Source organism: Akebia trifoliata, chromosome 5, assembly GCF_017979445.1.
Source record: "Akebia trifoliata isolate Shusen 1 chromosome 5, ASM1797944v1, whole genome shotgun sequence".
NCBI lineage: Eukaryota > Viridiplantae > Streptophyta > Magnoliopsida > Ranunculales > Lardizabalaceae > Akebia > Akebia trifoliata.
This window is the reverse complement of record NC_141379.1, coordinates 29,892,002-29,916,913: the sequence shown is the minus strand read 5'-3', so window position 1 is coordinate 29,916,913 and position 24,912 is coordinate 29,892,002. Positions and strand designations below refer to the sequence as shown.

Sequence of the window (24,912 nt, the reverse complement as noted above, 5' to 3'; positions counted from 1 at the left end):
AATATAATATAATATAATATTTTAATATTAAATATTAATATAATGTGTTTAACTATAAATATTATATAATATAATATAATAAATACTAATATAATATAATATAATATTTTAAATATTAAATATTAATAATGTGTTTAAATCCATTATACTCAAAAAAAAAAAAAATTTAATATTAATAAATGTTTCTTTCATTTGATTTAAGGGCAAATGAATTAGGAATATTTTCATAGAAAATTAATAAAGTTAAGGGTATTTTGGTAAAACGAACCATTAGATTTTGACTCCCCGCAAGATGAGTTTTGAGAAATAGGTTTTCTCGACTTCTTCACAAAGAGTAATTTCTGGCTCTTGCGTGGAGTAACTCTTCGAAGGAGTTGTTCATCAAAACGCATCCAAACGACTTCTAACTCCCCGCAAGAGTCAGAAGTAGCCAAGGAGTCCTATCCAAACGCCTACTAAGTTTCTCTCAATTTCTCCTGTTTGGATTGAAAATAAAAAAAGATAAGAAATGGAGAGTAAAATAGGTCAGTTTTTCCTTTTCTTTTTTTTAATTCTTTTCTCTCCGAATGAAATCCTTTATCTGACCATGTACTTAATTAGGAGTTAGAATGAAGATTAATGACTTCTTTATGAATAAATTAATTCTTTTTTATGAACAGATTAATGATTGTATAAAAAATCAAAATTCATAAGAATTGTTCTTAGAACCTTATATCTCAAGTGCAACATTCTACGATATGATGTGACCAATAGTGTGACCAAGCAATCCTTTGATTTAACCATGTACTTAATTAAATCTATCTTGCTTATTATATTATAGAGACGTGATTTTCTGATGCCCCCTCTAACATACGCCCCTGATGTGGCATGGGTTAGAATTACAAATCTTTTTCTCACACTACAAAAATAGTGCTTTTTAGCGACCCATTCTCAGCGGCGGCCAAAATAGGCGCCACTGTAGAACACGGCTTGCGCGCCAAATACCGAAATTTCGCACAAAAAATAAAAGGAAAACTTATCTCTCCTGTATCAACAGATTTTGTGAAAACCTCTCTCTCTCTATCAAGTTCATCACAGCTCCTCTACATCTAGGGTTTCTATTACTATTCGAATAGGTCTCTCTCTCTGTATCAAGCTCCTCTTCACATTTTCTGGAGTTTTGATAATCGAAATCGCAGATTTTGAAGTTCTTTGAGTTTTTGAGAATCCAAATCACTCTCTCTCTCTCTGTATCAAGTTCCTCTTCACAGTTTTTGGAGTTTTGAGAATCAAAATCTGCTCTTCACATCTCCTCTTCACATTCTCTGAAGTTTTGAGAATCGAAATAGCAGATTTCGTAGTTCTTTGAGGTTTTGAGAATCCAAATCGCAGAACGAGGTATGATTCTTATAATAAGAGTTATTCTATTTCTTTCTCCCATCGAATTCGATAGATTTATGATTTAGGATTATTTTTTTGCAGATTTTATAGCATTTGGGGGAGATTTTTATCAAAGATGGCTTGAACCTGAGCTATGTTTGCTGTAGGACATTTGGGGGACATTTTCAATAGAGCTTGCTTGAATTTGAGCTAAGTTTGCTGGTTTTAGAGATCGAGATAAACAATATTACTCAATTAGTAGGTACAATCTTGAAACTCCAAATTCTGTGTAATTGATTTGAAATGTGGTAGATTTGAGAGTTTTTTGTTTGTTTGATTAGTAGGTACTATGTCTTTGTTGTTGGCATCAATGCAATCACTTCCCATGATGGTAACCTCATGCATGGAAACCTGGTTTATGAAACTTTAGTTGATATGTTTTATAAACCATGGAAGTTCAGTTCAATTCCATGTATTAGTTCAGGTTAGATCCAACCTATGTATCATAGGTTGAGTTATCTTGTCATCCATGCTTATTACAGCAAGGTCCCGTTGTGACAATAGGATCTCAGAACAGGGTGTTTAGGTTGTAATCAAAGTATTTCAATCTAATCTTAGATGGTACACCTCTTGTCAAGCATAGTTCTGATCTCATCCCCATGATGTTTTAATTTTGATATATGTAGACTGTTTTTTGTGATAATCAGTTTGCTTTGAATTGTTCTTTAATTTGGCTAAACCCCCTTCCTTTGTATATATATATATATATATATATCTTTTTAATGTATTTCAACTATTGTCCTGAATTTGGATGTAATGCAGTGCTTAGTCCACATGTGTTGATGGCATGGTTTCCAATCATTTATTTAGTTATATTATAGTTATTGGGTGATTTTATATTGCAGTGTACTTCCTTTAATACAATTTAACCATTGTGTCTCATTGACTGCTAACACTTCGTAATATGATCACATATGCAACTTGAGCCATACTTACTCATGACCAGCACTGACAAAGTTGTATATTTGTGCCACACACCCCACCATTTTACTATCTTAGTAACGCGTCGTACAAATTATAAATCAAAATTGCTTGACATGTACTAAACTTATTGTCCAATCCTACTGGCAGATTAGTTTGTCATGTAGAGGTATAACTTTCAAACACATTAAATAGGAAGGTGGAAGCTGTTGTGGATATGAAATGGCAGCAGGTGACTGTTGTTATGACACATGGCTGCCAAGTAGAAATGAGCACATGTGGGATGGTGGTGGAAAGTACCACTGACAATGACCCTAGTAGAATGGTGAGAAGAGGATTTGGATTGAGAAGGAAAAAATGATCTGAAAATGGCCCGATGAAGCATATTTTTCTTGACATATTTGATAGTGAAAATGGATTCGAGTTTCCAACCCGTATATATGATGACGACCCTTGGGCTTATAAAATTGGAAATAGAACAATACCCAAAATTCCAACAATCTTGACCTCAACTGAAATTTCAGCAAATGGTCTTACAGCTCTATGGTTCTATTATTGACCGACTGAACACTCAAAACCATGATCAGAGCTTGAAGTTTTTCAGATTTTGGAGATCTTACTACAACGAGACTTATATAGGCAGAGGTTTCAAACATTTTGATTCCCCTCCAAGTCCACTCAAAATAACATTTTGATCTTAATACTATGGACCTTCATGGAAGTTTAATTTTGTTTCCTTCAATCTTCAAAGGAAAATGTCTTCAGTTCGAAATTAACAACTTGTTAAGTCACTAACAACTTGTTGCAACTTCAAACTCTGATAATAACTTTGCCAAACCCCAACTTTCCAACTAAAAATACCAACTATACTTCAATAAACATAGGCCATAACAAAGAACAATTGTCAACGAACTTTTTTTTATATCCAAAAGTAATAGTTTTTTTAAGTTTTTATGGTGTCACATACATACTTTGTCATCATGAATCCCTACTTACTGTACCTCCTTCTATGTTCTGTCCATAGATGTTTTTAGTGTACATTTTCTTGGATGGGGTAGTATCTAATTGGTTTGACATTTCCATGACATTGTTGGGTTGTGTTCTTTGTTGGACTTACATTTTCCAATTGCCTGACATACTGTTTTAGGTTTGTGGCTTTTCTCTTGGTTTTGAGAGATATGTCCCTTGGTTGGTGTCCTGTATTTAGAACTTGAAGGCAAACTTAGTCTTACCCTCTTTGCCCTTGCCCAAGAGAGAGTTTCTATATCATGTAATGCTACCATCTTCCACATTGGGAAGTTGCGGGTAAGATCTCTCAAATCATATATAACTGCAGCTGAAGTGGGAGGTCTGGTCTGAACCGAATTGGTATTGTAACTGCTGTTCTGCACATATTTATGGGGATTAGATATAGTTCTAGCACATGCCATGTCAGGAGAGTATTCTGAGTATGCCACATGGGAGAGTCATAGTATCATGACTCAAATAGTTACTATGGTCTATGGTACATGAGACTTTCCCAAATTGAACAGTAATCTTTTGAAGACGAACAAAATTGGCAACTTCGTGTCCTCCCAAGAAGATCCGGCATGCTCCAAAATCCAAACGCCTTTCTAATTTTGATTTTAGTTGTACTTGTTTAATGGACTTCGCTGGGCATTGGATATCCAACGATGTTGAACATTAGAATTTCCCTCCAACTAGAATTTGAAAGTTGAAACTGCCAAAATAGGTGTTAGTAAACAGCTAGATCATCTGAAAGGGCTTTTTTTCAAGTGTTCAACCATTGTATCATAAAAACAATAAAACAGTGACGCGTGGAAATAGAAATACAGTTTACCTAAAGAACCCGTTTCTCTCTTTAAAAACTAAGAAGAAAACCCAACAAAGAAAAAAAGGGGAACCGGCTATATAATTATTTCTTTTCCGAAAAATCAGAGTTCTGTCTCCATTCTCCAAAGATCTAATTTAAATTAAATCTTACTCTCTTGTTCTTGTATATTTTTCAGTGAAAGAAAGAGTAAGATTTAAAAGTTTCTTTGTGTTTTTTTTTTTTTTGTTGAATTCTGATATGGGTTTGTGTTTCTTTTCAAATTTCTGATTTTTATCCTTCTTGTATTTTTCAATTTCTTATGTAAGAAATTCAAATATCTTGCTCTAAGAATGATTGTAATTTACTTTCAATTTTAACTTATTGCTTTCTTTTTTATTTCTGAATTGTTATTTTTATTTACACGTCATGTTAGTGTTTGGACTCATGGATTTACCTCTCTAGGCTCTAGTCATGTTTGTGTTTATTTTCATATATAACTAGTACTAACAACCACCTCCAATAATCTCATAGCGAGATCCACAAGCCAACCCATTGTTGAACAAGGCAGTACTAAGAGCTGTTGTGTTAGTTCCATAGCCTTGGCTGTATAGGTTCCCATAACCACAAGCCTCACACCTACACACACACACAAAAAAATATTAAAGTTAAAAATAAATAACTAAATTGTGTCATGTGGTGGGTCTTCTCTAAAATGCACCTAAAGTGCATGATAGCACCAAAAAATAAGGTTTGGAAACATACCCATTGTCCCAGAAGCATCACCACCTCTGCCACCATTTGTCTGTATAGGTTCCTTGGCAATCATTCTAATCATATCACATACCATATCATGGACACTAAACCCCGAGGCAACTTTCTTTTAGTATAATTTATCTCCTCATGTGGTTATTGAGTAGGGATCTAGTCAGGTGTCCCATTCCTAACCAAGTTCTGGTGGCACCCCATTTTATGCTATATTGCATTTTTGGGGACCCAACGAGGGACTGTTATATTGCATTCCTTTTTTCAGTGTTTCTTCCTCTTTGTAGTATACTCTATATGAAATATTCTTGTATTATGTCCTACTTTAACACTCCAACGTTAATCTCTAATCTAGATTGTCAATTTAAGATAGAACACTGCTATTGAATGTAAGTTCTGTTCTTAGCATGTTTTGTGTCACTTGATTTGAATTGAAGACTTGTGCTTTTATGCGAGAATGCAAGAAAGAAATTCGATATGTATCAACAATGGTACCAAGGTAGAAGTAGAACCCAACAAGGGATCGAAGTGCAGCCTGTGATAGAACTAGTGCAGAAAGTGTAGAAATCATGCACACAGTTGAACACACATCGAAATTGAAGACGCCCCATTCAGGGTTTTTTATACAGCTAGATACGAGCCATTCATAGAGGGGACAGAGCGAGTGGAGGACTGGAGGTGGATATCTCTATCTATCTTTGAATCCAGAAACAGCCTCTTTTGGGTAGGTATCGGTAAAAAACCGAAACCGAAACCGAAATTATGGATCGAACCCGATTCTTATCCGAATCGTTCCGAAACAAAATTGTTTCGGTTCGGTCTTAATTTTTGCAAATCGAATTGAACCCGAATCCAAAACCCTTTGCCCAACCAAATTTTATTTTTTATTTCGAAAATGTTGGGAAATGGGTGTCAATGGACAGTTCTGACTTGGTTCCTTAGAAAATTTGAACCATAACTACTAATCGAATGTGAAAAATATTACAAAATCTTTATAATTATTTTACTTATAAAATTAACATATTATCTACCAAATAACATATAAATGACAATTGAAAATACTCTCCTGCTGAATGATAAGTAGAAGCTTATCTATAGCTGTTATTATAGGTACTTTGTTGCAATTAGAACCATTGTTTGTGTTATCAAGTGATTTGTAAAGAGGGGATTTGTAAAGGACTCAAACACTTTACATTTGCACTTTATGTGACCATAAGTGCACCATTTGTTCTCCAAAGCTGTTTATATTTTCTGCATACTATTTTTCAATTTGCTTTGGAAGTTTCAGTTTTCCACTTCTTGAAACATTTAATTACTGTTTATTCTATGTTTTAGGTTGTAAGAGTTTGGGTGAAGCACTTGACTTGTCAAAAAGGGTACAATGAGCAGATGGTTCAGGATGCAAATGCTGTTATATTTACATTCGGATCTTATCGATTAGGGGTAAGATATGTGTTTGAGATTGCACATTTGTAAAAAAATTATTTTTAAATACATCTCCCGAATTATATAGCATGGAATAATCATGAAATTTGAATCTTGAGTGTTATGATCTTGACTTGTATAAAGTAGCATTCGAACTATGTAGATAGCTATGTTATCATAGGTGAATGTAGGCTTTCTTGTCAAGTACAGGATATACTAATTGACTCAAGAAACAAATTGGTACCCAAATATAGCTGAAAATCTAAATTGAAGAACACTAATTTTGAGCTGTTGTATCTTATTGTAGTCGTAAACTTATACTCCATTTTGAACATTCTGTTGCACATTACATTTGCAGATGGTACCTGGACAAACTTCATCTGGTGAGAGGACAAAGTCGAAGAGAAAAAGAGGCCGCACTCGATGCCTCTCATTACAGAATCTAAAGCCGACAATGAGCAGTGTCCACAACAACCATGATAGATAGCTTTTGTTTTTTGAATGATAAACATGGATTTATAAGCATTGACTATTAATTCAATCGACTTATTATTTTGTTGTACTTGTTTCTTAACTAATTTGATTTACTAAGTAATTGTGTTTAATTGATAGGTTGTATAAAAATAGGTATTTAATTACAAATAATTTTAAAATAAAAGAAATTAAAAAATAAATAAATCTTATTAGCGGTGGCTATTACCGCCACTATAAGCATTCAAAATTGTATTTATAGCTATGGTAAAAAATTAATTAGTGGCGGTTTTTAACCATCACCATAGATCTCACTCATATTTATAGCGACAGTAATACACTATTAGCGGCGGTTTTTGGTAGGTGGTGTGGGACTCGTATATCTATAGCGACGGTAATAAAATATATTAGCGGCGGTTTGTTGACCGTCACTATAGGGCTCACTCATATCTATAGCGGTGGTAATATAATCAATTAGCGGCGGTTTTTGACCGCCACTATAGAGCTTCATATGGCCTTTAGCGACACCACCTATAGTGGCGTTACACATGGCCATCACTATTACTAATAGCGGCGGTTTTTGGTATTTGCGACGGTTTTTGACCCCCGCTAAAAACCTAAAATTTTGTAGTGTCAGGGATACACAACTGCTCACCCCATAAATATGTACAATTGTGAATCCTGAGGAGAAAGATCTATAGTGTCTACCACATGCCACATCAAAGGGCGTTCCAGAACGTCAGAAAATCATTATTCTATAATATATTAAAAATACAAACTTGATCTCAAATGTTAGAGAGTTTCGGGGCACATAAAATGAGAGCTACACTCATAGTCAAAGAAAATATAATAAAATTAGTTCAACGAGCCCAGGGAAGTCGTCGACAAACTTGTGACGAACCTCACGAAAAGGTGGAGAGCCTATGGGAGGGCGAGAGGGGCAGTTGCCCTCATCAATTTTTTGATTAATTTTCAGCTCCTATGTATTTTGGTGTATTTGAGACACCTCCGTGTTTTCAAACATATGGCATACCCCACTCCCCCTAAATATTTTAGTGATTTAGATTTTAGAACCCCACTATTTCCGTAAATATTTAAGATATCTATGTATTTTCATATTGATGGCATGCGCCCCAATTGGCGTTGTTGCCACTCCCTTAATACACCCCCAAATGTTTTGGTAATTGTTGGAGATATCCCTTTGCTTTCAAATTAGTGACAAACTCTCTCTCAACTTTTTGGATGATTTGGACACTCCTCAATATTTTGGTTAATATTTGAGACACCATTATGTTTTGTAAATTATGATGTGTCTTCTTTGACCCTATTCTTCTTTTCCAAACTAACAAAAAGTAATTTAAAAATTCTTCAATTTTCTTCTTAAAATCAATCATTTTCTAACTCCTCAACCTCTATGGTAAATTAATTCTTCAATCTATCGTTTTTATCCTTGTCGTAATTTCTTATAGAAAATCATAGAATTTTTTTATCCAAAAAATCTAATCATCTTCTACTTCAAAAGTACATACTTGTTGTTTAGGTTTGAAGGTTAAAGTAGAGTAATCTTAAGGTTGAAAACTAGGCTAAGAGATTCTACTCAAGAGATTGAAGATGTTAGATTTCAAAAAGAGAAATCAAAGGATTTTTATTCCATATTAAAGACGAGGTATTCAAGTCATTTGCATTAATCTATCAAAGACGATTGAGGTCAAGGTGGCATTAGGCATTTTAGTGAATCTTTGAGATATCCTATTTAAGCTGATGACATTATCCCTTTGAGTTAGATTTTCTCTCATAGACTAACAAGAAATGACCTAAATGCCCTTTCTATAACTAAAAACACGAATTTTCCTCCTCAAAAATAGTCATCTTCAAGCTCTCAACCTTAATTACATCCCCCCCGTCCCCACCCCACAAGAAAATCCTGTCTCCGCTCCTACCTGTGAAATATTTCATTTATTTCATAATGTTATTCGATTTATTATGATCGTTTAATTCAAAATAGTTTGGTTAAAATAAAAGGAGTTATAAAGCATAAACAACAGTTGAGTATCACATTCATCATAATCATGAGATAATCAAGTACGACATGCAAATGATCAAAATTCTAGAAGTCAGCCTAGGCAGTGAAAATCTCCAGCACTCACTCTTCCAGTTGCACTAACTTGATGCCAACCTAAACTTCAGGCCTTTGTATCAAGAACCATGACCAATACTAAGATGAAGTTAGGACTTCGAACTCTTGATGAAATATGCTCATCAATAAGGCTAAACTTTAAACAGATATTCACGAAAAACGCACAACATGAGAAAAGCCCATATATTCTACGGCCTTGGGCCGTCAAACTTCATAAAATTTGATGAATCAAAGCGTCGAATTTTTCATTGTAGAATTTTTTTTTTCAACGGATCAAAACCATCAAATAAATGGAGGATGGGAGAAATTTGAAGTATCTTTGCCATTGAATCCAGGAACATAAAAATTTTCAACAGCCTTGGGCCATCTAAATCGGTTTGTAAAAATCGTGAAACTTGGCCCATCAAATTTTCCTGTTTTCAGGTAACGACGTAACCAACTTTTGACAAATTTAAGATTCTGATTTACTGTTCATTTTAATTATCAAAACGTTAATGATAATGATATCAGAGGTTTTAAAGTGACAATTTTGCAAGTTTAAATGACAATCTCACAAGTTTCAAGTGACTATCTCATAGGTTTAGCTACTTTTAGTGAGGTCGTCACTATCCAAACCAGTGATTGTCACTTTGCATGGAAAATATCAATGAATTTGTCACTTTAAACTTGTGATCTCGTCACTTGAAAAACCTACGATTTTGCACATTCACGTTTTGGTAATTAAAATGAATAGTTGGCGGGAATTATAAATTTGTCAAATACGGCTCATGGGAGGGTAATTTACCCAATTTATTTTATTTTATTTTATTTTTGTTGTATGGGAGACAACGCTGGAAAACATTTTCGCTAGCATAAACGTCGAATTGTGATTTCACGGAATCCTGGAACGACCAATCAGTATTGAGCAACCCCACCCAAATTACGGAAGAGGAACAGATTCCTTACTAACTTAGTAAGATTTTAGGCCTTACTAAGGGTCATTTTGCACAAATGGATTACCGCATCAGCTGTCCAACCCACCGCCCTCTTGAGTTTCTTTGAAAAACTCAAAAGCAAATTTATTTTTTCAAAAAACAATATATTTTGAGTTTTGAAAATCTATGGCTATCGAACTTCCACATAACTCCCATATTATAGTATAGTAGGATGCAATATAAAAATATGCAATGTGATGCACTGAATCATAATTTTAGATTATATCAAATCTTAAGAGATTGTGGATTAGATAGATTAGGATTTCCCAAACTTAAAATTGAAATTCAAAAAAGGCTGAAAAATAACTATCTTTTTGGAATTATTTTTTTCAGAGTTGAAAGAATTTTCTTTTCTACAACCCTGAATATGCCACGAGTTGAGCCTCTTACTAACTTAGTAGGGCTAGTAGGACTCATTACGAAATGTCCAAGTTAAGCTTCGTGTGGTTGGCCATGCTGGATTCAGTCGAATCCACAGAGGGAAAGATGCTAAAAAAAAACGTTGTATTTATAGATGAAGAGACGACACAGACCTTTTTAATCCGATCTGTAGCGACCATTGCTAGAGATGATGAAGAAAGAAACTTTAAGATATTGGAATTATGAATAAACGTTGTAAGAAAGACTAAAAGACAGATGGTGGTGAACATGTGAAGAAGGAGAAATAACAATATTTGAAAGATTAAGAGAATATCCAAAGAAGGAAGAAAGGAAGGATTGTGGACTGGGGGAAGAATGGCTTTGGATGACTGAATACTTCTCTAAAACTTATGCGATATTGTATAGAATATATGATGAAGATGTCAATCATCCCATCATGCTTTTATTAATATTAGAGATATCCCATACCCAAGTCGATGGTTTTCTGCAGAATATGTTTTCATGATGAAAATCTTAATCATCCTACCAACTGGTCCACAAACAGATAAGCAACAAAGTTGAGTCATGCCACGTTTGTGAGTTTTTTAGTTTTACTTTCTGTGTATGTTTTGTAATAAGAAGAATTACTGTCCAAGTTCAAATCAAGACCAATAAAGAAGATTTTTTCTCCTTTCTCTTGTCTCTTTTATCTATTCTCTCTTTTATGTTTCTTGTAATTAAAATGAATAATTTGCTTGTTTTACTTTTGTGTTTCATTGTTTATATGTGATGATAATTTGATAAGTAAAGATCATTATAGTTTTTCGATTTTGTTGATGACTTAATTAAGATCAAAGTAAATCATGCTCTGTTAAAAACATCTTAGACGATCTTTTGATTTTATCTTATTATGTTAATCACAAACTTCTGATTATTATTTGTACTAAACATATTAACTTTCTGATTTATATGCCACTAAAGTTTGATTATCGATGAGTTGCTTTCCCATGTAGGTGAGGATTTGTTGGTCAATCATGATTCCCTCTTTGTCTTGAATCTTGGCCACATCAAGTGTAATTGTCTTTCCAATCTGTAACCCCTTTATATGTATCTCTTGAATCTTGACCACATCAAGTGTAATTGTCTTTCCAATCTGTAACCCCTTTATATGTATCTCGAATGAACAAACATATGGATGGTTGAGCCATTCTTTATGTCATAATCAACCAATTTCTTACCATTCTTGAGATGATTTGCCACAAAAAATATCTCTTGAACTCTTGAAGGTTTTCTGAAACTCCAGCTTCGACATCCTCAACTGTATTAGAACTCTTCACTCCCAGAGCAACTGTTTTGACAACCTCCAAATAAATATATTCATGACAACCAAAAACAATAATGCACTATTATAACATAAAAACAATAAATTGAACTTAAAATTTTTGGGCTTTGATGTCAGAACTTCAACAATTCTTGGGACATCTAAATAAAAATACTGAATTTTTGGGATTGAAACAGAGGCCATCCAGAATGGTAGAATGATATCTAAGTAGTCTCTTCTTCACCACATTTTGATAGACAAAATATGATTTCATCGAATTTACATATTCAACTTCAACAATTACAACACCTAAAATGATTCTTCACAAAAAATTAACAAAAAACTGAGTTAAGCTGACGAATCAATGGCATGATGTCACGTGCATTGAAATTTTTGGGATCCCCTCTATGTTCTCAATCATGGTTTTGACACTCGCAACAGTACTCCATAGTTCCACTTCAAGTTCAATGATTTCTCTTGTAGGCATGCTAACAAATATTCTCTTTGTCCCTCCTTCACAAAAGAACAACAGATTTCACACATTTAACCCCAAACACACAACCAAATGCACACACACACTACCATGTGATTAATTATTAAGAAAAAGTAACATTCAAGTATCGAAGCCTCGAAGTGGAGTTCGAAAGATTCTCAACAGAGTGATAGTAACTACATTAAGAGGACAGAAGATACTAAACTAAACCATTCAAAAGTGTGTTGAGTGTATATTTTCCTCCACTCTCGGGTGTGTCATACCCCAGTTAAGTCCTGTTGGTTAACATGGTATCAAAGCACTTCATAGAGGTCATGGGTGGGTTCGATTCTTTCCACCCTTATGGATGAGGGTGAATGTGGAGTGTAAATTTTCCTCCACTCTAGGGTGTGTATTAGTCATACCCCAGTTAAGCCCCGCGACCCTCTTATATTCATAGTTCTCCCCCTCTCCAATAGATCGGTCCTTTGAAGTAGTTGGTTGGTTAATATGATATATTTGAAAGTTCAAATATATCTAAGACAGTGCACGAGATTAAGGAAACAAAAACAAAACAACAATAGACAAAATGACCGATGAATTTGCTAAACATAATTACCCATATTGACAAAAAGGCTAAGGTGAAGAGTGAACCCTTTTTGGATATTGTAGTCTGCAAGGGTGCAATCATCCTTGAGTTGCTTCCCACCATAATTGAGCTTCTGAAGACTAGATGGGATTCCCTCCTTGTCTTGGATCTTAATCTTCACATCATGAAGAGTGTCGAAGCTAACTACCTCAACTGTGATTGTCTTCCCTGTCCAACACTTCACAAAAATCTGCATCTCATCAAGATTCAATGTAGACTCATCCCGAATGTTGTAATCTACTAACGTTCTGCCATCCTCAAGATGCATCCCAGAGAAAATGAGTTTCTGCCGGTCCAATGGGATACCTTCCTCGTCGTGGATCTTTCTTTTAACATTAGTAAGCGGGTCGGAGCTCTCCAACATGAGTGTAATGCTCTCCCCTGCCAAGGTAACACCATCTTCTAGAAGCTTCCCATTAAATAAGAGCCTTTGTCGATCTTCCGGAACCCCAACCATGCACTTGATCGTGGTCTTGACATTCTCAACAGTATGCCATAGTTTCACTTCAAGTTTAATGGTTTCTCTGCTAGGCACAGTTACAAATATTTGCATCGTGTCTCCAGTACAAAAGACTGAAGAAAGGGTCGATCCCATTTGAATGCTATAACCTGCCAAAGTTTTGCTGTCCTCAAGTTGTTTTCCATCGTAAATTAAGGACTGTTGATAGATAGGAATTCCCTCATTTTCCTCAATCTTGGCTTTGACATTATGAATCTTGGCTTTGACATTATGAATGGTGTCCCAATTTTTCACATCGAGAGTAATTATCTTTCCAATTTGTGACGCTTTTATATGAATTTGCATTCTACCTCCCGAATAGAGATGCATATGGACTGTTGAGCCATTTTTTACATCATAATCAACCAATTTTTTATCGTTCTTGAGATAATTGCCTGCGAAAAATAGCTCCTGAAGGTTTTCCGAAACGCCCTCCATTTCACAGAATTTAGCTTTGACATCCTCAACTGTGTCAGAGCTCTTCATTTTCAGGGCAATGGTTTTCATTACCTTCACATATATCTTCATCTTAAAGGAAAAAATACAAAAAATATATATCAAGCACATTTACTCAAAAAATTTAATGCATTATAACATATTAAAAAAATAAAAATAATGCAAACAATGCAAAATAAAAATAAAAAATTGGGTTTGATGTTAGAACAAGACATCGAATTAAAAATCGACAGAACATGTTCACTATTTGCTAAAACACTGTCAATAAAAGGATATTAAAGCAGGGAGCTTTTCTTCTTCACTACAGATTATTATTATTTTTTTTGGTTCCCACAAAACTCTTGATTTTCACATTAAAAAAAACCATCAACTTCAACTTTGATTTATTTGGAGGAGTTATTTAAGGTTTATTAACTAATCAAATCGTGCTATAAGAACAAGTGACAATCTTCTAACCAAAACCCATGGTTAAGGATGAAGGGTTTTCGGATCAAGGTTGAATTCTATCACAGAAGAATGTTTAAATTATACCAATTAAAAGCAAGAGGAAAAAAAAAATCAATCAAAATATGGAGAAAAAAATACAGACCTCTTGATCTAAAGGTTCCATTCTAGAGCTTAAGAAAGAAACCCTACCATTGGAATGTGATGCTGTGGAAGACTTAATGACTGTAGAGAACATTTGAAGAAAAAAATGATGCAGAGTTGTAGGCAGAATGAATTTTGGAAAGAAAAAAAGACAAAAGGAGATAAGTACGGACTAGCGTCAGAGAGACGAAGCCAGGTTGGTTTTCTAACTTTCTATAATATAAAATTCAGATAGAAGGCTTATCATCTTCACTACCTAACTAACTAGCATTAGTATATTAAAAACTGGGATTTTTTTAAGGTGTACCATAAGGCACACGTTCAATTGCAATATATGCACTTTCAAAATTGGATTTTGTACCGAAAATGCCCTTCAAAAATTTATTTCTTATAAAAATACCCTGGGATTCTAATTTCCAAAGTGTATTTATTGCCCTTTAACAGCGCTTAAAAACTATTATTAGCACATATATCACAAAAGGTTATTTGTAATTTAAAATATTAATCAAAGGATTTTTTAAGATTAAATATTATAAAGGATATTCTTATAATTTTTAGTACTAACCAACGTGATCATAAAGTTTGGATTGTAATTTTTCTTGATTTTAATTATATTTACTATAAGAGTCATTTGACACTACGCTGACATGGCAGTGTCACAAGAACTATAGATTTTTTCTTCAAGATACAAAGAGAGAATCTATGTTTTTCAGATATTTCTACGTCATCATAGTGTCAAGCGCAACTAAGTATTTTCTTATATTTAATTGTAAATTTTGCGGTCGATTTACTTCTACTCTCATTATAATACTAGTAGAAGGTGGCATGTGCAATCGTACATGTATCAAAAGAGTTTATTTGTAAATTATAATATTAATTAAAGAATTACATATATTAAAAAGGATACGTTTGTAATTTTAGAAACAAACCCATATAATATTTACGTGAATTACAATTTTTTTAATTTTTGACAAAAATACCCTATTTAAATTAATGAGAGTATTTATGAGATCCAAATTTTAAAGTCAAACCACTCCTACTTCGCCCTTCTCTCGTTATAATTGTGAAAGATAGATAATAGTAAAGATTAGGATTTCATTGCAATTGAGCTAAGAGAATCAATCCCTTCGAAGACTGGATATCTCTTTAGTTAAGTGGTTGATTTCGTTGAAAATGTAGATCTTACCTTTTAGTGGTTGTCACATGTCTATGAAATCGGGCCTATTATGATCATTCTCTGTTGGAATTAAGATCAACGAAAAAATGCACAGCCTTCATATTATTTTAATGAGAAATAGGGTTCAGTGAATCAACCTTCACTTTCCAATATGAAGGAAGACAAACATGACATTGTGCGACTATATGTGCAAATTGTCAAGCGGACAAATCATATGAAGAACGTGATGCCTTACTAGTGAGTCGTGATCATACAACGCTTTGACAAACACTCCCAACACCCTCATCATAGAATCATCGATCATTTGTCTTAAGATACGTAGAATCATAAATATTTTTTGTATGTATCACAATGCAGCTGATCTACGATTCTGTGATGGGGGCGTAACGAGGTGTTTGTCAGAGGGAGCATCTTATTATCATGGTTCTTTACTAATTACCTGATATATGTTTTAATTTTTAGATAGCTTTATATTTTTTTTTCCTAAAATCTTACATTTACATGTTTTCTATTGAAAAAATAAAATTAGTTTATCTTCTTGACATATAGGTGTGGGGTTGTGAAAGGTTCATCCCCAATCAATCGTTTTGAAAATCACTAACGTCCCTTGTAGAAAACTTTAAAAAAAATTATCAAAAATTTCATCATTTTCTACTTCCAAAATCTTATATTGTTTTTAGATTTGAAACTTAAAAACTAGATTAATCTTGAAGATGAAATCTAAGATAAAGAATTTTACCTAAAGAGGTTGAAGGTGACTGATTTTGGAAAGATAAATCATAGGAATCTTAGTTTCAAATTTAAGGAAAAGGGTAATAAGATCATTTTGTATTAATCTATTGGAGAAGACTAAATTGAAGGGGGTTATATAAGCATTTTAAAGAATATTTGAGATACTTCCCATGTTTGTCTAAAAAAATTGGATTTTCGATATCCGATCAAGTTTTGGAGTCTCCAATATGATGAAAAGGATTTGATAATGAATAATAAGCTATTTTCAAAGATTTTTTTTCAATTGTTTTGCTTTCCTTTTAGATGAAAATTGATTAAGGATGGTTCTTTTGATTTGAAATAATCTACACAAGTAGGGCTTAAAACGGTACGGATTTTAATCGAAATTTGAATGATCTGAATTCAAACTTAGCAGGTTTGGTTTCATGAAGTATATCTGAATTAAAATATGGTTCAAATATGGGTTGATGTTCAAATAGAGAGTGAATTCAATCTGAATGTTATAGGTCCCTCAACGTTTTTATGTCCTCGAGTTGTTCGCCAGTATAGAAGAGTGAATGTTGGTTGATAGGGATTCCTTCTTCATCCTGAATCTTTGGCCTTGACCTTAAGAATGGTGTCCCCATTGTTCTAAAATTATCTTTCCAATCTGTGATGCCTTTATATGTATTTGCATTCTAGCTCCTGGAAAGGGAATCATATGGATTCTTCAGCCATTTTGTATATCATAATCGATCAATTTTTACCGTTGTCAAGATAATTTTCATTGAAATACAACTCCTGAAGGTCTTCAAGAACACCTTCAATTTGGTAGGATTTTGCTTTGACATCCTCAATTGTGTTAGAACTCTTCAATCTCATGTTAATGCTTTTTCGTTACATTCAAAAGTATCTCCATCTGCAGCGGATACTCCGATAGAGGGAAATCGTTAATATTTTAAGCACAAATATGTTTATAAAAAATTATTCAAACTAATATTCTTAACGAAATGTGTGGTCCAAGCCTAGATAATTACAGGGACGACTAAGAGAAAAGAAATGAGGTCCATGTCTGTTATTTAAAAAAACCATAATAATAAAAAAGCCTTAAAAGAATAGGACTTTATATATAATAATAAGATTTATTGAACCTGAATGGTATTATATAAAATTCTTAAACCATTGATTTATCCAATTTTTGTGATAGGTATTATTAAATATAAATGACAATAAAATTGATCTAAGAAATCATGACTTCATTAGGTTCCAAGAAAAATTAGGAGAAAACAGTTACCGAAGTTCATAAGATGCATTTTAAAATTTATAGTATCTCCATTTGGCATTTTAACACATATTTTCCCATTTGCAGAAAAAAGATGCATAGAGAATGGATCTATTCCGAATGTCATAAGAAACCAAAATTCGTACATCCTTGAGTTCTTCCCCTCTGTAAAGGAGGGACTGTTGGTTCACTTGGATCTGAATATGGATATGCGTAGATCCAAGCCGAACCATTTAAGCCCTAGAAACATCATCCATAAATGAACCAAAAATACTTGATTAATGAATAAGACAGATGGCCAAACCGCCATTCCGTAAATGAAGAAAATGTGGATAAAAGAATATATTTTTAAGAAAAATGATGGGCTGCCTGCATTAGAGACCGTTCAATACTGCGTTGGACGGTCAAATCATTGATTTTTTTAATTTGTATCTCAAGAAAATAAATCTATGATTATCTGTGCACTGCCATGTCAATGCAGTACTGTCCAATGCAGGCAAGTGTATCACGACTCGAACACTGGCAGGATATGAACTCAGGTCTCTAGTATCATCAACCAAAGACTTCACCAACAAAGCAAGTTGGCCCCCTGAAACTTAAATGAAAGAAAATGAACATTTACTAGAGAACTTTTTTTTGTTGGATAATGTTGGACTTGAACTCATAACCGTTTGTCCTTCAATCTCAAAGAAAATGAACATTTAACTTCTAAGCTTAACTTTCTGTCCTTCAATTTTTCCTAATTGACCCATCACTTTCAACCGTTTGGGAGTTTTTGCCAAGAGATTGAAAATGATATGTCGAAGACAATTAGTTTGAAGATGTTCAATAGCCAATAGGTTAGATGTTAAAAGATAATGATTTTTTCACATAAAAAATCTAGAATTTTATACCGTGACATCGAAGATGAGGGTATTTTAATCACATGAACTCGTGTGTATTGAGGGCATCCCCCAATAACAAAACTACCCTCCTTAGGCTTCATGCAATTGATCATTAGGAATACTGAGAAATTCCGAGTTGAATTTTAAGGGAGTAAAAAATGTAGACTTAGACGATATCTATACTAGTAAATTCACACTAAATTTGTATAGATCTTGAGTGAATTGAAAATCTGTAAGGAATAATAAGATCAAATGAAAATGTAAATTAAAATGCTAAGCAAAATTTCAAATGATCATGACTTTGTGGTAGTGTACATATTGGTGTATTCTATAAGGTGGATTTCATTTTTTCATGATATTAGGTGAGAAATTAAGATGCTCCCGAAGTGAATTTTTGGATGAGGTTAGAAAATAAAATATAATTTTCCATGAAAAATGCATTATTCACCCATTTTTCATGCCTAATCAAACATACTACGAGAGAGTTCCTTAATCTTTTAAAATAATTACAGTTATAAATAATTTTCACATAATAACCCTTGAGAATATACAAGGAAGTGTCTAAATAAACAATGCAACTACACAATAAACCACTGTTTTAAACTTTATAGAAGCTAATTGACTAAGATCAAGTGAATGGTGGATTCATCTAGGACATTGTAGTATGCGAGGGTACGCCAATCCTCGAGATTCTCCCCACCAAAGATGAGCCTCTGATAATGTGGTGGTAGCCCCTCCTTTTCTTGAATCATATCCTTCACATTACCAATGGTATCAGAACTCTCTACTTCAAGGCTAATCTTCTCCCCTGCTTGTGTCTTTATAAATATTCGCATGGTAAGAACCAAATCCAATGTCACCTCTTGGTTATTATTCTCTTCAAAGTCCTCACTCTCCAACTCTTCCCCATCCAAAAACAATCTTTGTTGCACTGCTTGGAAGCCCACAATGCTCTCAATCATGGTCTTGATGTACTCAACAGAATCCCTTAATTTAGTTTTAAATGTGATTGTTTTTCCATTCGGCAATTTTACAAATATTTTCCTTTCTACAGAAAAGGATAGAAAGAGAGTCGATCTATTCCGAATGTCATAAGAAACCAAAGTCCGTACGTCCTCGAGTTCTTTCCCCTTGTAGAGGAGTGATTGTTGGTTGATTTGGATTTCTTTTTCTTCCTGAATCTTGGCCTTGATATTATGAATGCTGTCCCATTTATTTACATCAAGTGTAATTGTCTTTTTACTTTGTGGCATCTTTACATGTATTCGCATTCTAGTCCCTAAATTTAGAAACATATGAAGAGTGGATCCATTTTGTATGTCATAATCAACTAATTTTTTACCTTTCTTGAGATGATTTCCAGCGAAAAATAACTCCTGACGATTTTCCGAAAAGCCTTCCATGTGATGGAATTTAGCTTTGATATCCTCAATTGTGTCGGAGCTCTTCACTCCCATGGCAAAAGTTGTTATTACCTTCAAATGTATTTTCATCTGTAACAGGTATAAGTAACAGGGTGTATAAGCTACCTAATGAGAATATTTACCCAGCAATAACAATGTAGCATAAATTTATGAATCTTGATGAAATGACTCCTCCACGGGGGATACCCATTTGACTCTCCATGACGTGACATGTGCTAGAACAGTAGATATGTACTCCTCAGGATACACAACTGCACTTTTATGGGGATGTGTAGTTTCGTATCCCGAGAAGTATAGGTCTACGATTCTCACACATGTCACATCGGGGGAGTGGATTGAGTATGCCATGTGGGGTACTCAGATTATCATGATTCTAAATTTATAACAAAACTGTATATACACAAAGCAATGCACAAGATACATTGAATAAGAAAAAGAACAACAATAAAGAAATAAAAAAGCAATCACACAAGGCAAAGATTTCCATGGTTCTTATAATCCCTTCACAACCTATCTCTAGAAATCATTTGTAGCCAACTAATTGAATAGTTTCACCAAGGAAATTTGGTAACTGACCTCAAAACCTAAAATAAATAAAAGGGGGATAATTTTGGAATTATGATTAGCTAGGATTCACAATTAGAGTTGGAGTGTATATTCTGCCCAAAAAAACAAACGTGGAATGCACATTGGTTTGAAACAGCTCCCAAATAACTGATTTACGTCTTTGAGCATTGTTGTATCAAATCAATGCGAAACTGCAAAAACACCTATGTTCCCAAACCCCATGTCCAACAAAAAAATAACACAAACGATCAATGAAACTAAAGATATTGTTGATCAATTGGGTTGCAAATCATTGAGGTTTTCAACCTAACTGGAGTAATAGAAGTCTTGACCAACCTAACTCGAGGTGGAGGATTGCACAGGTGGAGTAGTACTTGAAACCAAAATGAGTGTTGATATTCTAACATATTTGTGTATCTTGAGGAAACAGATCTATGGTTCCGTGTCCATAACACGTCAGCCTAGTATTGACCGAGTGAAGACTTTCTAGTTATAAAATCATTATTCAACCAAAATATATGTCGAGTACAACATTATAAGATATGAAATGAAACAAAAAATGAAACTTGATCTCTTTTACTATTTTATATATAGAAACGTGATCTCAAATGCTAAAGAGTTTCAAGGCACATAAAATGAGAGCTATACTCGTAGGAAAAAAATATAATAAAATTGGTTCAATGAGCCTAGGGATGTTGTCAGCAAACTTATAACAAACCCGTGAACAGGAGTAGAGCCTAGGGGGGCGAGAGAGGGCAGTTCCACCCCCCCCCCCCACACAAAAAAAAAAAAAAAAAAATCAATTTTTTGATTAATTTGCTGCCCCTATGTATTTCGACATATTTGAATTAACTCTATGTTTTCAAACGTATTGAATACCCCCTTTGCCCCTGTAAATAGTTTAGTGATTTTGATTTTAGAACCCCTCTATTTTCGTAAATATTTGAGATATCCTTGTATTTCCATATTGATGACATGCCCCAATTGGACATTCCTCTACATTTTGGTTAATATTGAGACACCACCATATTTTGTAACTTTTGATGTATCCTCTTTGAACTTGATCCTCCTTTCCTAACAAACAAAAATAATTTAAATACCTTCATTTTCAATTCGTAATAAATAAATTCTTAAATTTTCTTCCTAAAATCAATCATTTTCAAGCTCCTCAACCTCTATGATAAATTAATTTTAATCTATTTAATCTCATCTTCAATCCATTGTTTTTAACCATATCTTAATTTCTTGTAGAAAATTCTAGAATTTTTTTATCCAAAAAATCTCATCAGCTTGTACTTCAAAAGCATTTTCTTGTTCTTTAGGTTTGAAGGTTGAAGACTAGGCTAAGAGATTTTACTCGAGAGATTAAAGATAATTGATTTTTAAAAGAGAAATCAAAGGATTTTTTATTTTAGATTAAAGATGAGGTATTCAAGTCATTTGCATTAATCTATTGGAGATGACCGAGGTCAAGGAGGCATTAGTTGTTTTGGGTGAATCTTCAAGATATCCTATTTAAACGGATGACATCATCCTCTTGACTTAGGTTTTCTCTTACAGATTAACAAGAAATGACCTAAATGCCCTTTATCTAAATAAAAACACAAACTTTCCTCCCGTGACATAGCCTTACGTGTTCTTACTTTCATTTATTTCTTAATGTCATTCGATTTATTATGATCGTTAAATTCATAGAAGTTTGGTTAAAATCAAAAGAGTACTTATAAAGATAACCAATAGTTGAATATCACATTCATCAGAATCATGAGATCATCAAGTACTACATGAAAATAATCAAAATTCTAGAAATCAGCCTACGCAGTGAAAATCTCCAGCAATAACTCTTCCCGTTGCACTAATTACTTGTTGCCAATCTACACTTTAGACCATTGTATCATGAACCATGACCAATACTAAGATGAAGTTACGACTTTGAGCTCTTGATGAATCATGCTCATCAATAAGGCTATATTTTAAATTTTTGGTGTTTGGGAGACGACGTTCGAAAGAGTAGTATTTGGGTGACATTGGATTTACTGCAGTTTTTACATTTCTGACGTGGAGGTGCACACATAACCGTAGATGATGTTTCCTTGCGCTACGAGAAAACACATCTATGGTTATGTGCGCACTTCCATGTCAAAAATGTAAAAATCGCAATAAATACAATGTCACTCCAGCATTAGTGCGTTCGAAAATATTGGGTCTATTTGCACACACTAAAACAACTCATTGCACCCACTTAAGTGACATTGAGCCTATCGAACATTACAAAATCGATTCGATAGGTACCTACCAAACAGAACTTTCCCATGTGAATGACTTCAATTTGATTGTAAGTGAGGATAAAAAAAATAAATAAGATCAAAACTTAAAATCTTCATTGAAACCTTTCTAAATACAAAGAAAAAGAATAAATAAGAAGAGGAGGAAAAAGAAGAAGAAAAATGATTTGATACCTTTTAAGTGGGTAAAATAGGCAATTTTGGTTAAAGTACGGTTAATGGGTGTGTAGATAGTTATTTTAGGTGGGTATGACAAGAAGTGGGTGTAAGTTGCAATTTCAATGTATGCAAATAGACCCACACTTTTCGCTCGCATAAAAGTCGATTCCAAATTTCACACCCATGTCTATTGACATCCCCAAATTACAAGGGATTCCTTACTAACTTAGTAAGATTTTAAACCTTACTAATGGTCATTTTGCTCAAATAGATTAGCACGTGAGTGATGATAATCTGACTTAAGCATGTGGCGTATTCAATCAACACCCCTGACGTGATAGGCTTGGGGACAATAGATATGTATTTATCAAGATACAGAACCGTACTTCCCCATAAAAAGGTGATAGTCTATACCCTGAAGAATGCACATCTACAGTCACATTAGCAATCCAACACACAGCCCTCTTCGTGTGATTGGTCACGCTGGATTCTGTCAAATCCCAGAAAATTCTTCCACAGGGAAAGAAGTTAAATCAGAAACTAAAGAAAATAGGAAAAAAAGACTAAAAAAGAGAGACTACTGATAATCTGATTTGGCCACGAGGCAATTCGATCGCCTTATCTGATGTGATAGGATTGGGAACCATAGATGTGCTCTCCTCGGGATATACAATTACTATTTTTCATAAAAAAAAATGCAGTTTTGTATCTCGAGAAGAGCACATCTACGTTTCCAAACCTGTCATGTCAGATAAGTCGATCAAGTATGCCACGTGTATCACTATTAAAAAAAAATCTACAATAAAACTGAAACAAAGGGCAGAAAAAGAAACTTTAAAAAAAAATTATTATTAAAAGATAAAGAAACCTCTTTATCTGTTGGAGGGAAGCTTTGAATCCCATCTATAGCTGCCATTGGTAGAGATGATGAGGAAAGAAACTCTTAAAATATTGGAATTATGAATAAACTTTGCAACAAAGGCTACAAGCACAGATGGTAGTGAACTGATGAAGAGGACAAAAATAATATTTAAAAGACTAAGAGAATACATATCCAAGGAAGGAAGGATTGATTGTGGAATGAGGAAAGAATGGATTTGGAAGAGTGAACACTTCTCCTCAACTTTGTAAAGTGAGAACTCAACTACCCCTAAAAGAAGGAAAAGTTCGAATACCTTTGCCATACTGTTTGGAATCATCCTATCATGCTTTTATTAATATTAAAGATATCCCATACCCAAGGTGATGGTTTTCTACAGAATATGTTTTAATGATGAAAATCTTAATTAATCGTAACTGGCCCAGCCCACATACTGATTGTGGAAACTTCCAATAAAACAAAAACAAGGGTGATTTAGACATACATGACGAGTAATTTTTTGCTCACAGCACGATATTATTAGCCACAATATGTGACGCAAATGACATAAGAAATAAGAGAGAAATTTCCTGATCTGATCATCTTTGGCATTCAAAAATATGATCTGATGCCATGAGGTTGTTGATGATGAAATTCTATGAATTTAAAAAAAAAAAAATTATTTTTTTACTATTGAATTGTAATTTTAAATTTGGGTGTTCAGTAGTCGTACATTTTCAACATCTTTGATTAAACTCAAGAAAAAAAAAATTCAAAATTTTTTTTCTTTTAAATATGAGTTTTTTTTTAATGAAATCTAGAAGTTTGTGGCGTTAGTTTGCCAAAGTAGTAGTGCATGTAAGCCCAAAGACCCTTTTAAAGATTGAAATAAAAAAAAACAAAACTAGTTGGACTCCAGACACATAGGATTGCCGATGAATCAGATCCAGACCAGATTGAGGTTGACATGGTACAAATCAGATAAAAAGATTGTATCGATCAGGATCTGATCCAATAAGTATTGGATCGGGCTCATATCGGATTGGGTTTTATTTAATCTTAATATTAAGATTCCGGATCGATCCAATAACAACTGGATGGGTTCAAACCCTACTTGATACATAAAACCAAAATAAACTCCATATATTTAAACAAATTATAATTAAAAAAATTATATACTTTCAACATTTTATGGTATTGAGTCCTTGTCAAATCGGACAAGGTTTATTCAAATCTAATCCAATAAAATTTTAGATTGAAACTTTATTGAAATTCAAAACATCAATCTTGACCCAAA

The 24,912-nt window shown here is 33.7% G+C and overlaps 2 protein-coding genes and 1 long non-coding RNA gene across 6 annotated transcripts; 1 reads left to right on the top strand and 2 right to left on the bottom strand.

Moving 5' to 3' along the window:
• Window positions 1–898: 898 nt before the first annotated feature.
• LOC147402075 (uncharacterized) lies at window positions 899–6,873 on the top strand. Of its 2 annotated transcripts, XR_015178790.1 has the most exons (5): window positions 899–1,377; window positions 1,462–1,621; window positions 5,384–5,639; window positions 6,251–6,358; window positions 6,699–6,873. It is a non-coding gene; the product is annotated as an uncharacterized LOC147402075 (long non-coding RNA). The 2 variants fall into 2 exon arrangements; XR_015178791.1 differs by lacking the exon at window positions 5,384–5,639.
• Window positions 6,874–11,735: 4,862 nt separating this feature from the next.
• Window positions 11,736–14,504, bottom strand: LOC147402074 (polyubiquitin-like). 3 transcript variants are annotated; one of them, XM_086443578.1, is made up of 3 exons: window positions 14,269–14,504; window positions 12,695–13,751; window positions 11,736–12,116 (listed from the first exon to the last, which is right to left on the bottom strand). In XM_086443578.1, the coding sequence occupies exons 1-3, from the start codon at window positions 14,359–14,361 to the stop codon at window positions 11,965–11,967; spliced, it is 1,302 nt and encodes a 433-aa protein (XP_086299704.1). In that variant the 5' UTR covers window positions 14,362–14,504; the 3' UTR covers window positions 11,736–11,964. The 3 variants fall into 3 exon arrangements, with proteins under 3 accessions (XP_086299704.1, XP_086299705.1, XP_086299706.1); XM_086443579.1 differs by having other exon boundaries at window positions 14,316–14,504; XM_086443580.1 differs by having other exon boundaries at window positions 11,952–12,116; window positions 12,730–13,751.
• A 4,308-nt stretch (window positions 14,505–18,812) lies between these two features.
• LOC147402073 (polyubiquitin-like) lies at window positions 18,813–23,827 on the bottom strand. Its single transcript, XM_086443585.1, has 2 exons — window positions 23,625–23,827; window positions 18,813–19,814 (listed from the first exon to the last, which is right to left on the bottom strand). The coding sequence occupies exons 1-2, from the start codon at window positions 23,670–23,672 to the stop codon at window positions 18,936–18,938; spliced, it is 927 nt and encodes a 308-aa protein (XP_086299711.1). The 5' UTR covers window positions 23,673–23,827; the 3' UTR covers window positions 18,813–18,935.
• Between the last annotated feature and the right edge of the window lie 1,085 nt (window positions 23,828–24,912).

Bases quoted from the DNA above. Each gene is read 5' to 3' on its own strand.
- LOC147402074 (XM_086443578.1), bottom strand. From the start codon at position 14,361: ATGTTCTCTACAGTCATTAAGTCTTCCACAGCATCACATTCCAATGGT. The intron at 13,752-14,268 runs GTCTGTATTTTT...TTTTCCTTTAAG, and splicing joins TGGAACCTTTAGATCAAGAG to ATGAAGATATATGTGAAGGT. The intron at 12,117-12,694 runs GTAATTATGTTT...TCTTTTGTGAAG, and splicing joins TAGCCTTTTTGTCAATATGG to GAGGGACAAAGAGAATATTT.
- LOC147402073 (XM_086443585.1), bottom strand. From the start codon at position 23,672: ATGGCAGCTATAGATGGGATTCAAAGCTTCCCTCCAACAGATAAAGAG. The intron at 19,815-23,624 runs GTTTCTTTATCT...TACCTGTTACAG, and splicing joins TCCCTCCAACAGATAAAGAG to ATGAAAATACATTTGAAGGT.